This window comes from Motacilla alba, chromosome 2 (assembly GCF_015832195.1).
Source record: "Motacilla alba alba isolate MOTALB_02 chromosome 2, Motacilla_alba_V1.0_pri, whole genome shotgun sequence".
NCBI lineage: Eukaryota > Metazoa > Chordata > Aves > Passeriformes > Motacillidae > Motacilla > Motacilla alba.
In genome coordinates, this window is record NC_052017.1 from 54,276,608 (window position 1) to 54,293,825 (window position 17,218).

The 17,218-nt window shown below is 36.4% G+C and overlaps 1 protein-coding gene across 8 annotated transcripts in view; it reads left to right on the forward strand.

The window, feature by feature from the left end:
• The window catches only part of GOLGA4 (golgin A4), a 77,538-nt gene that overhangs the window by 42,055 nt on the left and 18,265 nt on the right, over positions 1 to 17,218 (forward strand). For all 8 annotated transcript variants that reach the window (XM_038130215.1, XM_038130216.1, XM_038130220.1 and 5 more), the window contains 6 exons: positions 2,099 to 2,277; positions 3,300 to 3,431; positions 5,893 to 6,048; positions 8,619 to 12,697; positions 13,394 to 13,515; positions 14,626 to 14,756. In XM_038130215.1, coding sequence (XP_037986143.1) covers positions 2,099 to 2,277; positions 3,300 to 3,431; positions 5,893 to 6,048; positions 8,619 to 12,697; positions 13,394 to 13,515; positions 14,626 to 14,756 — 4,799 coding nt within the window. The remainder of the gene's footprint in view (positions 1 to 2,098; positions 2,278 to 3,299; positions 3,432 to 5,892; positions 6,049 to 8,618; positions 12,698 to 13,393; positions 13,516 to 14,625; positions 14,757 to 17,218) is intronic.

Sequence of the window (17,218 nt, forward strand, 5' to 3'; positions counted from 1 at the left end):
GGTTGCTGCTGTGAGTAGTCAGAAAAAGCCTTCTTCAAAAAACAGAAGACAATTACATAGAAGGTCAGAATTTGGGTGAATGCAGTTTTGTGGAATTAAGTTACTTGAAGACGTATTTGCAGCACTGCCTCAAAAGTATAGACTGTGGTTAAAATCTTCAGTTTTTAATGTTGTCAAAAGATGTGGAATGGAAATTATTGCTCACTTTTGAAACACGTGCTTGGATGTTAATAAAGATAACTTCAAAAAAAGGAAAGATTGCAATAACTGCTGTGAATGCCTACTAACTAATGATGAATCAATAAAACTAGAGATGTGAGAGTCTATTATGATTTTCTTTTGCAAACAGAATTTATTGGAAGTAAGCTTAGCATACTAAATAACCCTTCAGAAGTTATTTTTTTCTGTTTCCTTGCAAAATAGAGTCCCAGTAGTCCAGGGTATAATAGAATAATATACTTTTATGGGCTTGTGCTCTGATAGATTACAGTCTTGATATTGAATTTTACAAAGGTGTTTTGCCAAAATTATGTTATGCTAAGTACTAACTGTATAATAAGATGTTCTGAGACTGAATTTTTCTAATAATGCTGCAGGGGTTTTCTGTCGCAGCAGGCAGAGGTGGTAGAGTGAGACAACCTTCCCAGAGGAGCGTCTTTAAGAAGACGTCCTGGATGCGCAGGCACGTCTCGCTCTTGCCGAGTGATTTCAGCTCTTGGGTGATTTCAGCCACGAGTGACACAGAAGGAAGTCTTTGTATGGGGACGGAGTCTTCATATGGGGTTGTACGGAAAGTCTTTATTGAGCTCCTACTGTGAAGGGGTCCAGGGACAAAGAACTCCTTTAGGTAGAGAGAGCAGGGGTTTATATTGGGATAGTGAGGGGTGGGGTAGAACATCAGAAGGAATGAGATGAGGGCACAGGGGCGGAACAAAGGGGAAGGGCCAATGGGATTCATAGAATCAACCTACGGCAACAATGCATTCTTGGAGAAGTTTTTTTCCTTGCCGTGATGAGGGAGGTTGTTGCTTAAGGGTTGTCCCTCCAGGAGAGTGTGGTAAGATTTTCCTCAGCCGGTTTACCGTTCTCCACAGTTTTCTGCATTCATGATCCATTCAGGAAAAGAGATTTCCCTAATAATGATGGAACTCTAATTTTGTGTAATTCTGTATAGACTCTGACATCAGTTGTAGTGAGTTTTTGGGGTATTGAATAAACAAACAAGCTCACAATATTGGAATTTATTTGCTTTCTTTTTATATCTAAATTATCATCTGTGAAGTGAATAAAGCGTGTTAGAATACTTCTCCTTAGCATGAGATGACACTGTGGAATTATTGCTTCTGTTTTGTAAATTAAAATGTGTTTCAGTGGATTTGTCGTGAGCAAGAATAAATAAATCTCAACAATGTAGCTTGAGTGTTCTTTTGAAACAACTTACAGCTATTCAAGTTTTCTAGGAGCGAATCTTAACTTTTAATTTTTTTATTTTTTAATTTTATTTGTGAAGTTAGAAGTTCCAGACAGTCAGCTACTACACTGATAGAAGTGTACATTAAATGTAAATAGTGAGATAATGAAATTAGCAAAACCATCTCTCTGGACTCTCTGAAACACACTTTAAAGAAACAATTCTCTAGGTTTTACAGTTTGGAATTACTCTTAGGTATATAAAGTGCCTAATATTATAAATTAGTATTCTATTCAGGAGAAACTCTTCATGACCCACTAATAACTGACTTGCATAGTAGTCATTCTTGGTTTGTTTCTGTCTGCGTGTTTTAGTGTGAATTACCTTTCTTTGTGCAGCTATTTTCCACCTCTTCAAAGTTTACTCAGCAGGTATAGGCGCAGAAGAGGAGTGTTACAGTTAATGCATCCATATGGTTTATGCATTTTGTAGTGATTTTAGGCAAAGAAATAGAAGCTACAGGATGTATTGGAAAAAATTCACATCTATTTGTCAGTTGTCTTTCCTTTCTAGAAAATAAACGTGTGAATTCTTGGTGAATTCCTAAGTTCCTTCTTCTCTTTTTATGAAATTCTTTTATCTAATATGTAGATATTTCTCAATTATCATATTTTTTCTTCTTCACAGCTTTTGAAGAGCTTGAGAAGGCTGTAAGTATTGCCCAAAAGACAGAGGAAGCCCGGAAAAAACTGCAAACAGAAATGGATGAAAAAATTAAAGCAGTAGAAAAGGCAAGTGAAGAAGAGAGAGTAAATCTTCAGCGGGAATTAACCAGAGTGAAACAAGAGGTGGTTGAGATTATGAAGGTAAAAACTTTATTACAGTTAAGCCATTGTGGTAAAATATATCACTATGACAGAACTCTGTTATAAAGCTTTTGCTAGCTAATAAAACCCGTAAAAATTATTTTCTGTGATTAAAGATTTACTTAATGAAAAACAGAAAACTCTTCATAGATGTTTTTGCTTCAGCAATTTAAATCAGTTCATTAATGGCATGTAAAAATAAATAGTATTACTCTTTGCTTCACAATATTTAATAAAATTGTTTATTTGAGGTATACTTGAGACTTTGAATAGAGACAAGAAGACATTAATGGTAGGAAGCTCACACATCTCCACCAGGATCTTGGGTTTTAGTTACTTTTAGCTTTTAATCATTATCCTAGCTGAGTATGTGTAGCTGTTTAAGAACTTGTTGCCATATTGTTTGCGGGTTAAAAGTTTCTATAATTTGCTTCATCTGGTGCATTTAGATAGGAATTGCTGGAATACTTCACATGCCTTGCAAAGCTGTAAATTTGAACACCCTTAAGTTACGATTCTTGTAATGACATTCACAATGGTGAATTAATTTTTCTAAGAGAATACACTGATGCTTTAAGGGGACCACTGACGTGCTTTACATTATTCTTAAATGAAGCATGTATGTAGGTTGTAGATAACTGTCTCTACATAGAGTATCACCACTTAACTTTCTGGCTTATAAAATAAGAATACTAGGAAAGCTACCAAAAAGTTCCTTTTCCAATGTATTATCATGTTTGAACTGAAAACACCAAGCTTGCCTTGGAAGAAGAGTCTTTAGAAAATGTGGTGTTTCCTTTGGTACAACTATGAAAGACTTGAGAAGGAAGATGGATACCTTAAAGCTTGAAAAGAAGAACTGTCAGGGCTTAATATTAAGCACTCCAAGTGATCATAACTTGTTCAAAGGGAGCAAAGAGATGGTTCTGGTTTCTTCTGTCTGTCTGCACTATTTTCTTATTAAGAAAAAATAGTGTTTTGTTAATATTTTGAAATTAGTTTTTTCTGACTTTGATTCACAGAAATCTTCAGAGGAGCGAATTGCTGAACTAGAAAAAATCCATAAAAAAGAATTGGCTACCAAAGATCAGGAGTTAAATGAGAGATTACAGGCTCAAGAAAAGGTATTCCAGGAGAAGATGAAGGCAGCTCTTGTAAGTAAACCTAAAATGCATAAAAAGACATTTCTCTAAGTGTGAGTTGGGATTAGAAGTCTTGAGTTGACACTGTTCCACAGTGAGAGTCCTCCTGTGCTCAAAGATAGGAGTGCTTTCCAAAAGTCAAATAGCTCAGAGACTTCAGCAACATGAAAAGAAAGCAGCTGCAGTGATCCAGACTGAGTAATAGTAACTTATCACTGTCAGTGCTCAGTAACAGCTGTATCTTGTAGAAACTATTCATTTTTTTGAAATTTTTTACTCTTGCTTTTTAGTGTCTTTCCGTGGATCATTGGCAGTCAGGCTCAGGAACTAGAGTAAAAGAAATACAAAAAATGAGGCTGTTTGAAAAGTAATGGTGTAGTTATGTCTGGTTGTATTGTGTTATGTGAACAGGGTTAACTATTCATAGCGTTTGGCATCAGAAAAAGAATTTTCTTAGAGATCAGACTGGGAGGAATTGTTTGGAATTCTTTTCACTTTTTCATGAACTGTAATCCACTATAGATAATAATGTAATTTTGCCTTAATGGTTTATATATATGTAACATATATGTATATGTATAATCTATATATATATATCTGTTACAGATAGCAGATTGTTTTTTGTGCCCCTCCATGATGGATAGTGACTAGCATTGAGAGACGTTGATAGCCCTGTCCTGATTATATTTTTCTACCTGTTTCAGAGGTTACTTCCTTAATTGTAAGAAACAAGCTTTAAAAATATCTTAGCAGTGGAATCAAGTGAGAACAGACTTTATTCCTGTCTTGGTTTACAAGACAGGTGTCTGCTAGGGGAGGCAGAAAAAGCCTCCCTTGGAATGCAGAATGTAAAGCTCTTCCCTCTGAATTTTTAGAATCGTGACGTTAAGGGGCTCTCAGGCAAAGATATGGGAATAGGAATTACAGTTCTTTACTAGTACGTATAATAAAGCAAACAAACAACAAAAATACGGCATTAATAGCAAACAGAACCAGGGACCCAGCAAGAGCCTTTTGGCTGCGGCACTGTCCCGTTTGGTGTCGTTATGGTCACAGCCGGCAGGGGCGCTGTTGGTTCCCAGGGGACAGGGCAGGTTGCGATGATTCCCCCCTGGATGCAGGGGGCGCTGTGGCGTGGGCTCGGGGAGCACGTGGCAATGGCGGCTTTTGTCTGAAGATGGGAAGGAGTGGAAGAGAGGCTTTGCTTCACAAACCCTTGGGGCAGCCATTTCCTGTGCCTCTAGCAGAACTCTTGGAAAGCAGCAAGCTGGGCCTGCAGGATGTCTTGGCAGGCAAGGGATGAGGGCCTCCCAGCAGGGCAGGCAGAGCCTAGCTCAGGATCCTGGCACCCGAGCTCAGGATCCTGGCACCCAACCAGACGGTGATAGGTCTCTTTTTTAGTGAGGTAGTTGTTGATAAGGTCCCAGTTCAGTGGCTGTTCTCATGAGCAGAGACTCACCCCACAGTAGAAGAAGCAGTTCTGGGCCAGGCTCTGGCAGCAGCAGTGGAATTCATTTCCCCAAGAGCAGCAGGTCTGACTGTCCTCCTCTGAAACCAAAACAGAGAGAGAGAGAGAGAGAGAGCTAGGAGCTGCACCCAGCCGCTTCTCCCAGCCAGAAAGAAAAATATAACTCCCAGAAAACACCAAAGGAATTTCCCCCTCCCAGCCATCAGTGCTTATTAGCAACTCAATGGGAACAAAATTCCACAAATAACAAGTAAGGAACAGGAAAAAAAAAAACCAAACCAAACCCAGCCCCCAACAATTCCTCTCAGATGTTATTCTCAACTAATAGTAGTAAACAAACCAAAATGGAAGGCTTGATTGCATTGTTTTTCATGCAAAGACAAGGAGTGTGAGAAATGGCTACTCACTTTTCATAAATTTAGAATGGTTTATTAAACCTTATCAAAAATACAGTGGAAGACTGAATAGAGAAAATGTTGACGATGTGTGCAAAGGATTGTCCCCACCATGTGCTCACCCACACAATGGAGATTTCTCCTTTTAACCCTTTAGCTCATCCCAAAATTCTGTCCATCTACTCCTTCTTCACTGTCCAGTGGTGGAGTTTACTCCTCAAATCCTGATTGAAGGTCAGATGTCACCACAGTGACAAGCCGACCCTCCCAGATGTCCCAACCCTGGCTGTCCCTTGATAACAACGCAGAGGGTAAAACATAACTATAAATATATAAAACTTTTCTTAACCTGTATACATGATATTTTTCTGTTACTTGTGAGAGTCAATCATTGCATTACTCATCTATCACAAGGGGTTTCCAAGAAAAAGAATAAGTGATTTATCGCAGTTATGTTTTCACAAATTGAATACAAACTCCAATTTTTTTTGTATAGAAAATAAAGGTGATTAGTGTATGACTCCTATTAACTTGAAAATATCCTACCATAATGTTCTTGAAGGTGTGATGACTATATTTATAGTTTATTTAGTTGTTCTTCTTCATGCAGGAAAAAAATCAGAGTGAGTGCTTAAAAGTCCTTCAAGAGCAAAAGCAGCAAGAATCCCTAGCCTTAGAAGAATTAGAGCTGCAGAAGAAAGCCATACAGTCTGAGTGTGACAAGAAAATTGAGAAGGTGCATCAAGAATTAGAGACTTCTAGAACTGTGAGTAAAGATTCCAAAAGACTAAGCATTTACAAGTATGTATTTAACTGGGGCAAGTTTACAAATGGTGATTTGTTGTGATTGGGTTTTGTGGGATTAAAGTGACAAAAGTTTAATATATTGCCATGGTATTCTGCAGCCCCAATTTTTTTTTTAAGATTAGGTGGCATGATGCCTTGAGAGGCTGATCTGGAACAGAGACGAGACAGAGCTAAGAGAATAAAGTAGGTATTTATTAAAAGACCTTAAAAGGATACACTTTGGGCAGTACAAGAGCCTGTACAAGGGCTACACCCAAGATGGACGCACAATGGCCACGAGGTTTCACACTTTTGTCCATTTGCATATTGGGGTTAATTGTCCAATTATAGCTTCAAGATTATGAAGTTCCATCCATCTTGTTTTCTCTCTTCAGTCCACTGTTGTTAATGCTTTTTGGACCTGAAACTTGTAACGGTTGTCCTTGGTCTCAAGCTGGAAAAGGATTGTTTTGTCTACCTATTCTGTGAAGAGTGCTTACTGTCACTTAATATGAAGCTCAAAGCTACACACCTAGGCAGCACAGAATCTGAAAAATATGAAAACTAAAACTTAAGGCATCAACAAAATATAGAAATACATTCACTTTATAGCATTGTATGGGATGTGAATTGTATCAATTTATTTAATTTTTTAGGTATGTTATAAAGGGGAGTTAAATTTCAGGATGTTTAATTTCTGGGTACTGCTACCTTACAAATGCTTATAAGGATACTTTAGTAAGTGTTAGAAATGAGTATTTGAGATCACGTAAGAAAATCAGCAGCAAGGGTATCAGTGAAAACCAGATTTAATTTTAAGCAACAGCGCAACAAAGTTTGTTGGCAAGATTCAGTCTACTACTTAGAGGACAGTTAAAGCACACCAAGGAAAAACAAGCAACAAGAAAACCAAACAAAATCCAAACAATCAAACAGAAATGAACTGGGAACTATCTAGGGGGTGTATGAGGGTGGGTGTGGGGTGTGTGTGTTTTTAGGTGTGTGTGACAAAAGGACAGTGAGAGCACAGATGAAAAGGAATACGGCCTAAAAGTTTAGCAGCACTCCAGCTGAAGAGTACTTTTACTTAAATTATACCTTAAACCTTACAATTTAACAAAGGAATTACACTTATGCCTAACTCAGCTTACAACAATTGTTACCTTAACAATTTAAGAGAGGTATAACATTTAACAGCATTTAACCTATAAGTTAAAATTAGCAACTTAGCAAAGAAAACACTTAGCTGCATTTCACTTACCTTATAACTCAATGACTTAACCTTACTACAGGTCTAACTTACGTAAATACCTAAGGTGCTTAAAAATCTAAGAAAGCAGCATTTCTCCTAGCTTTGCTATAACATATGCTCATGTGAATGCACTCAGACATAAACAGTTAGTGCCAGCAAGGTGCCTTTGAAAAGTTCCCCTCGAAGGTAAGTGAAATACTCACTTTGGATGCCTTTGCACCTACCCAACGAGTTAAGGGTTGAGCCTCGAGGAGTGAGGATGTTGGCTCAGTATTTGTAATTTTTTTGTTGATCCTCCAAGTACAAAAATCTTGAGAGTGCACTAGTTCTGACAGATGTCTCACTTAGAGGGAGATTTCTGATTGCAGCCTGCTGTGGTCCACGAGAGCTCTAAGGGCCCCATTTTGAACCGCTGTTTACGGGATCACTAGAGAGTGGGCTTTAGTCATAACAATGTTTCATCATGGTCACAATTGTGTTGGCACTTTCTTTGAAAGTGTGAGAACAGGGATGTTATGCCATTCAGGCAAGAAAAATAGTTTCCAGTGCTGTTCGTAAGGAAAACCCGAGCTTGTTAGACAGCAGCAGCTCCTGGGAATAGACAGGGGTTTTGATAAGCTTGGGAAGAACTGAGTCCAGATACTGTTTTTTCAAGGCCGAGGCCTAACGAGCATTTCTCAGATATCAGTGCAGCCTGAGAGGAGTGGAGAGTGCTCCACCACAGTAAGCAAAAAGATTTGCCTAAATTTTTGAAGTGTCCTTTGGTTTATGTAATAAGTAAGACTGTATTTTCTGCTAATGCAAGTTTGTACATTATTCCACCACTCCCAGATATTTGTTTCGAAGTTTTGCCTAATGAAACATGAAAGCTTTACAGCAGCATTTCCATGGGAGGTATGATACATCAGTAGGCACGTACAAAACTCCATAATACTATTGTAAATCCCCTATATTTTTCATCCTATATGTTGGTACTTTAGTTTAAGAAGAAAATGTGAACATACCTCTCATAAATATCACTACTTACCTTATTTGAATTAGTTGCATTATTTTCAGTTTTTTGTGTTTATTTTCACTGCAGTGAGATAGGCATTTTTTATTAATTCACTAACTCTCCATAATGGAAGCAAAAGTGAGAACAAACCAGATGAATGAAAGGCTTATTGAGGAAGTTCACATTCACTAAAAATAATGGAATAAGTAACCTGTAGTTATGTGAACCTGGTAAGATTTTAAAAAAATTAATCAAATTTTTACCTTTTGAATATTCATATTCTTTTAAAACTGTATTCTAACAGAGGATTCTGGAACTGGAAAGCTCTCTTGCAAAGCATTTGCAAGATGACAGAAAGCAGTCAGAGGAATTAAATACTCTCATAGCATCTGAAAAAACCCAGCACAGTAAGGAAATCAACGATATGGTTGAAAAACACAATAAAGAACTGGAGAATGTGAAACAGCAGCAAGAAAAGCTTTGGACAGAAAAACTTGAAATTTTAAAGCAACAACAAATCACTGAAATAGAAAAATTAAGAGAGAAACAACAACAAGAGATACAAACCATTTTAAAAGAGAAAGAAACTGTTTTCTGTGCACACATAGAAGAGATGAATGAAAAAACTTTAGAAAAACTTGATGTGAAACAAACAGAATTAGAAGCACTGTCTTCTGAGCTATCAGAAGCACTAAAAATACGTCATGATTTAGAGCAAGAGCTCTCAGAATTAAATAGTAAAGTGTGTGAAGCTAAGCAAGAATTGAAAGGAAAGTTGGAAGAAGAGAGGAAATGGCACAATGAAGTGATTGAAACAATGTTAAAAGAGCATGAAATGTCTATTCAAGGTGTTGAGAAGGTACTCAAAGAGGAACTAAACAAGCTCAAACAATCACTAGAGGAGAAGGACAGACATTTGGAGGAATTAAAAGCACATGAACAGAAAATGAAGGAATCTGCAGAAAGATCTGAAGCTGAACTTGTCCAAGTGTCTGCAAAACTAGAGGAGCAAAGAAGTGAAAATACACGGAAGGTAACCACTCTAACGCAGCAGTATGAATGTCAACTGAAGGACCTACAAAGAAAGGCTGATGAGATGAAGAGAGGTCTGACCGAGAAGGAAAATGAAATGGAGAACATGAAGAAGTTACAGAACAAGCAAGTGGAAGAGCTTAAACAGAAACTGTTAGCTGCAGAGGAGAGAATTAGTGCTTTACAAGGAGAGTATGAAAGTAAACTGGAATGTCAGGAGAAGAAAGTGGAGAAAATGAAACAGAAATCAAAAGATATGCAGGAAACTTTCAAAAATAAACTTGCTGAGCAGGAAGCTAAACTAAAAAAAGAGCTTGAAAACAAGCAGTTGGAATTCAGTCAGAAAGAGAGTGAATTCAATACTAAAATTTTGGAAATGGCACATGCCAGCTCATCTGGAATCAATGATGCAGTGTCAAAACTGGAATCAAATCAGAAAGAGCAACGAGACAGACTTGCTGAGGACCACATAAGGAAATTGGAAGAAGCAATCCAAACTTTGGAAAAGAAACTTAATCAGCAAAGTGAAGAGCTCAAGGAACAACATGCTATGGAACTGCAAGAGAAAGAGCAGGAAGTTGGAGACCTGAAACAGAAGCTTTTCATCTTCGGTGCTGAAAAGGAGGACTTCAGAACAGAAATAACCCAACTGAAGGAAGAACGAGTGAAAAGGGAAGAATGCCTGAAGGAGTTGCAAGAACAGCTAAGGCAGTCAGTGGCTAAGGTGACTGCCTTGTCAGGTAAGGAAAGTGACATGAAAGCACAGTTGAAAAAATTGGAAAGTGATCTTAAGCAATCCCTGAAACAGCAGACAGGACTTCAGGAACAACTCAGTAAACAGAAAGCAGTTGAAGAGAAGGACAAAGCCACAATTACTGAGCTGGCTGATACACTGAGAACCCTTGAGGAAAAACTCCAAACTCTGCAATCTTCTCAGTATAAAGATCATGAAAACTATGACAAAAAAATAGAGTCAATTCAGTTAAAAGAAACGGAGTTTAAAAGGTTGTCAGGAGAACTTACAGCCCGGTTAGATGCTTGGAAGAATGCGGAAGCTTCATTGCAAATGAAAGGCAATGAATTAATTGAAAAATGTAGTGAAAAAATTGACATAATAACATGTAAAATTGCAGACTGTGAACGCCAAACTGCAAAGGTTAAAGAAGCAATATTAATCAAAACAAGTAAGATAACTGAACTAGAAGCTCAGCTTAGGGAAATAACAGAGCATCATTCCGCTGCTACTACTTCTTTGCAAAAGTCAATGCAAGAACTGCAGAAGAAGGACAATTTAATTATGTCCATGAGAGCTGACATTGCAGGACTTGTAACAGAAAATAAACAATTGCAAAAAGAGGGAGGACATCAGCAGCAAGCAGCATCAGAGAAAGAAACTTGCATAACACAGCTGAGGAAAGAGTTATCTGAAAATATCAATGCTGTCACATCAATGAGGGAAGAACTGCAGGAAAAACAATCTGAAGTGTGTGCTCTCAACAAAACAGTTACTGACCTTAATGTTAGACTTGAAAGCACAGTAAGTTTAACAGAGAAGGAAGCAGCCATATCTCTGTTAAGCAAACAACATCAAGAGGATCGGTTGCAGTTGTTAAATCAAGTAGAAGAATTATCATCCAGAGTTGAGATGCTAAGTCAAGAAAAAGCATCAGCTCTTGATCAGATAGATCATTGCACAGCCCAGCTGTCAGAGTGGAAGATGAAAGCACAAACCAAGTTTACACAAAATCATGATACTATCAAAGATTTGCAGAGCAAACTTGAATTAAGCAATACTGACGCCAATAAAAAAGATGAAGAGCTAAATAAACTGAAGGAACAGCTGGCTAAACAAAGCAGGAATCTTGATAGTTTAAAAAGTGAATTGGAACAAAAGCAAAACAGGAGGGAAAAGGAAGAAAGTGAGTTAACCTCAAAGTTAAAAAAACAAGCAGCAAGAATTGCTGAACTAGAAAAAGACATTGCTCAGAAAACCTTAGAAAATGATTCTTTGGTGGAGGAACTTAAAAAGTGTAATGAACAAAAAAACACAGAGAAAAAAGAAATAACTTGTCAACTCCATCAGGCAGAGAAGATGGCTTTTGAAAAGGAGAATAGACTAAAGAAGGCTGAAGAAAAAGTGCTTAATCTTGAGAAGCAAATAGGTTCACTGAAAGCTGATTTTGAGGCAAAGGAGAAGGAATTTGATCAAATGAAGTCAGTGATACTTAAAAGGAAAGAGGAAGAACTGAAAGAATTAGAAGAGAGACTGAATGCAGAGAATAGCACTAAGCTGGCTGATCTGAAAAAGAAGGCAGAGCAAAAAATAGGTTCTATTAGAAAGCAGTTACTGTCTCAGATGGAAGAAAAGGAACAGCAATTTAAGCAAGATAGGGAGGATCAGTTAAGAAAGTTGGAACAGAAAGTACAGGAGAGAGAAGCCAAAATTGAGTCCTTAGAAGAAAAAATTAAGTCAACAAGAGATTCCACAGAATTAGAGAAGGAGATTCTGGAAAAAGTAGAGGGTGTAAAAGCTGCTGTAGAACAAGAAAAAAATAACTTACTTGAGAGTGTCCAACAGACATACGAAGAGAAAATGCAGGTGTTACAGAAGGGCTTAACCGAAAAAGATGCATTATTACAGAAGTATGAGAAAGAACAGCGAGAGAGTAATGACTGTCATCTAGAACTGCAAAACAAACAGAAAGAACTCATTAAAAAACTAGAATGTGTTGAGAAGAGCCATCAGGAAGAGCAGGTTAGGACCAAAAGTCTCAGGACAGAACTTGAGGAGCAAACAAAAAAATATTCATTGTTAGCGGATGAGCATGCTTGTTGTGGCAGTATTTTAGCAAGCAGTAGGCAAGAATTGAAAGTTAAAGAACAAAAATATCTTGATATGGAGAATATAATTGGAGACTTACAGAAAAAAATGCAGGAAAAGGAGGCAGTCAGTCAGTCTTTAGAACAGAAGATAAAAGAGTTAGAAAATAATATAGTGAAGAAAAATGAAGTGCTTAAGATGGAGATGGAAGATATGACTTTAAGATATGAAGAAAAGCTAAAATGTCTACAGCAGCAGTTGGGTGAAAAAAATGACAGTCTGAAAGCTTTTGAGGAAAATGCTGAAGAAAAGTCCAGATCTGTTTTGGAGCTGCAGAAGTTACTAGTGGATATGCAGAACCAGCAGAAGGACTTACAGACTAAACTGGAAGAGACTGAAGGGGAGAAACAGAAACTACGCAAGGAGGTGAATAATCTTCAAAAAGACATACGTACTCTGCGAAAGGAACATCAGCAAGAGCTTGACATAGTAAAGAAGGAGTCATTAGAGGAAATGGAGCAAAAAATCAGGTAAATTCTTTGTCCTTGTCTGTGTTACCATTTCTGTATTTTATCTCTAGCCACTAAAACCTCAAGAATACTTTTCTAAAGCTCAGTTTACAACAAGGAAATAATGACTGATGCTTTTCTTTAATTGTTCTAAATAGACTTAAAGAAACAGAAAGAAAAGAGGTTTGACATTTGGCAGAGTAATACTGTTTCAGATCTGTTTCAGTGATGGTAATTTTCAACATTGCTGAAGCATATAATATAATTCTATTTTTCTCAAACAGGAAACAAAGTTTATTAAAACTTAGTACTGAGAGCTTCATGTTCAGTTGATATCAATGATTGTTCATACGTACTGCACAAAATGCGGTGTACTGCTTAGCACTTTTAATAGTTTCTCAAGCAATTGTAAAAATTCCCTAAAAATTCTTTTTATGGCATATTCTTTTCTTCCAGTTTTTCAACTTCCTCAGCAAAAACTCTGTATCTTTGGAGGAGTTAAATTCTGGGCTGTTCTTAAATGAAACACCTACCATGTGAATTAGATAGGAGAGGAAGATAAAGCCTCTGTGAATCTCACAGAATTCATATAATGCAAAACCATTCTCTTCTAAAATAGTTTTCAAGAAATTCCCAGATCTCTTGCCTTGCCTTGTGTTTTCACACACTCTTTAAATGTTATATTTCCTTGATGTATGTTTTGACATTTTTGTACAGGTGTGAACAAGAAGACATTGAGTTAAAGCACAACTCCACCTTAAAGCAGTTAATAAGAGAGTTCAATACTCAGCTGGCTCAAAAAGAGAGAGAATTGGAAACAGCAGTAAAAGAGACAATCAGTAAGTGCAATATTAATATAACTGTAATCAGTAAAATAGTCAGAGAACTGAATCTTCAGGTATTGCTGTTTTGGTGGAGGGATTTTACTTGTGACTGTGATAAACACAACATGTGTTTTATGAATGTCTAGAGATCTTAGGGAAATAACTTGTCTTGCTCAGGAACCTAAATATTAATTGTAGTACAATTAGGAAAATGCATATGTAGCTGTTCTGCAGGATGGATCTTTGATCTAGCACTCTTTACATCTGCCATGGCAAGAGTTACCCATGATAGCCATAGATACCTATCTTTCTGTCATATGTGTAAAAGAAAAGAAAATGAGAGTAAAATTTTGAAAGTGAAAAGTGCATTGGTAAGTTTCCATTGCATTCTATTGTTGAATATATGGCACCTGCAGAGAAACTTACCTTTTAGAGAAACTTAGATCCATCTAAGAATCAGAATTGCATTTTCTTAGCTGCATCTTGCAGACTTCATTCACTAACCACTAACAGGTACCAACTGGGTATGATGTCTGATTGTAACACAATGTGATTATAATTAGAGTACAACATATTTCTTCTTCTCAGTCTTTTGCCACCATAGTGTAACTTGGAGATTAGAAAAGTGAGAAAAAGGTGTGGTTTGATTCCAGTTACTAGAAGTACACCTAGAGGTGAGGAGTTTCTGAAGATTGCAAAAGCTTCAGTTACATCTTTAGATAGAATAGGAGATAGAATTAGTTAATAAATACTGACTGTCATCTTCTAGAAACTAGTTCCAGCACCAGGTAAAAAAAATTGCTCTAGGTACCAAACTGCAGACAAAAAATTTCATACATGTTAGTATCAATGGACATGATAGTAACTGATAGTGTGGAAAAATGAATTTTCCTGGCAAGTTTTCCTTATAGTTACTTTAAAGCATTTTTAAATGTAGTAAGTCCTACACTTCATTTTCCAGAGAATATTCTGTATCATTATAATTTGTATTCCTGAGATTTTTGAATAGAACAAAATTTCCATCAGCAGTTCTGGACTTGTTATCAGTTATGACATAATTTAAAAAAAACAAAACAAAACCATGCCTTTTTTAACACTGCCTAACTTTTTTTTTTTTTTTTGTAGGTAAAGCCCAGGAGGTAGAAAATGAATTGATAGAAAATCATCACATAGAGACAACGCTGTTGCATAAAAAAATTGTTGAAAAAGATGATGATCTAAAAAGAACTGTGAAAAAATATGAAGAAATCCTTGAGGTACCTTTTTGAAAAATGATATGACTACATAAGTTTCAAAATTACTCTTTTTTAATTGCATATCTAGATAGAAAAATTGTAGTTCTTCCTAGTGAAGGTCTTACTGCTTGAATTACACTTGATATGTCTGGTGACCCAGCTTGCAATTAAAATATTTGTTTCTGTTGTTTGTGTGTGTGAAAGAACATCAGACATTAAGCCCTAACTTTGATCATTCAATAAACATTAGGTGGCTAAGTCCTTATCTCCTTGCAGTTTGTGTGCCAGACTGGAATGAGAAAATTAAGTGACATTTAAGCTTTTAGTAGAATTGTGGTGGTGGTGGTGTATTGTTTTTTATAAATACAGTGTTTATGGGGCAGTCTCACTCTCTATCTTCTTCCTCTGATGCCCTGCTGAGATTGGTGCCATAGCCCTTAAAGGTTCTGTTCCATGCAGGGTGCAATGTGTTTGCATAGTTTCCATGCTAGTAAAGTTTTCTTTTTTTTTTTTTTTGCTTGTAATGAACAGTTTTTCTGCATGATATTTGCAGATAGACATACTTTTTCTCTAGTAGCATTTCAACCAGAAGTTACCAGCCAATTTCAGTTTAAGTATACTTCACCAAGGATGCCTCTTGTTTTAGCCAGGTAAATTTTCCCAGTCCTGCCTGTACATGTTGAAAACATTACATGGTTTTCAGCACTAGACTGTACATCGTATTAGAATGCAGGCTTTAACTTTGTTAGTCTTAGTTCTCTTTGCACAAATAGTGTAATAAAAGAGACTATTCCATGAATAGAGCCAGCAGTAATAGATGTAAGTGGACTGTTTGATTGTGATCAGTTACAAGTCCGAAGATCTATGCACTTAATATTACTGAGTGCTTCATACTAAAAATTTCAAACATGTAAGCAGGCTGGTATGTTTCTCTCTGATTTTTGAACTTCTAGCAGGATGAATAGCATTAGCAGGGTTTTACATTTAGAGTCCCCTTCTTTTGTTTCCTAATTTAGAAAAAATGATTGATATTAAAAAAACAAGGTTGTTTTCTGGGGGGTTGTGGGGGGTTTTTTTGTTGTTTTTTTTCTTTTGTTTTTGTGGGTTTTTTTAATTTCTTGGGGTTTTGTGTGTGTGTGTGTGTGTCTTTTGTTTGTTTGTTTGTTGGTGTGTTTTGTTTTGTTTTGTTTTGTAGGGTTTTTTTTCATAACATAGGTCTAAATTCTGCATTTCTGGAGGATTTAAATTTTTCTTACCTCGGTGTGCAGTGTGTTGCCATTCAGATCCTTACTTTATAGGCCCAGATACATATGTGATTTCAAGTCATGCAGGTGTAATTCTTTTGTGTTTTCTGCTCCTTTCATCCCTAATGTCAGAAACAAGTATGATGTAGTCTTTGTATGATCTTGAAGGTTTAGACTAATTTGACTTACATGCAATTGAAGGGCATGAACACTGTCTTTTCTTGCATCTCATTGATGATGCCAGTGACAGTTACTTGGAACTGAAATAAACTGTAGTTTGATGTTTTAAATTACAGAATGCATGGGTATTCTGTATATCTGTCTTTCATAGTTATATATGTGAGTGTTTTATTCCTGTTATTTTAGGGAATTAAAAAAAAAATTTGAGGTTTTTTTCCTGAAAGAAGTATTGCAAGCAACTCAAAAGTTGAGAAATATTTATGTTAAATTGGATGTATATCATGTTTATTGACATCTCTAATAGGAAAAGGAACATACACATCACCAGATTTAGCCTAAAGTTACCAGTTATCACCTCACTTATTCTTGACTTGGCTTACAGTGCATTTGACAAATTTCATATGGTGCAGAGAAGTTTGTCTCAAATGGTAGGAAAATGAAGCAAAAATAAAGCCAATTGAAAGAATGAATCTTGCTCATATAACTTTGTTGCTCTGTTGCATTTTAAACATGATTGATGCTAAAAATTGTCTAACTTGGTTTATTTATCCTTGAAGACAAGCAAGAATCATTCCATCTATTAAACTTAATATGATTTGCTTGTGAAGTGCTCCACTTTTGCTTTATGTGTTGTTTTCTTTTATGAAAACTTTTATCACGTAAGATTTCATGAAAGTCTCCCTAATTAAAGAATTTTTAGATCGGCATAGCCTCTAATTAGGGAGCTAAGTATTTTTTTTTCAAATAAAGTATATCATTAGAGAAAAATTGACCGCTGTTTTCCAACTAGTTTATTTTAAGCCTAACTATGAGCTAAAAATAAAATACCTAACTTCAGTTATGTATCTTTTCATTTGTTGTAATGCCTTCTATGAGAGTTCAGGGTAGGCTTTCTGATTAAGATTTGGGAAACTGTAACTTTTTGAAGTCTTAGTCTATAACTGTAATTAAATCCAAATATCATGTAGTTTATTTTCAGAGTATGCGAGATGGATATAGAACAATAAGTTCTTACTGTAAATGCAGATCAGTAGCATGTTGGAACCCCACTTGATTGCT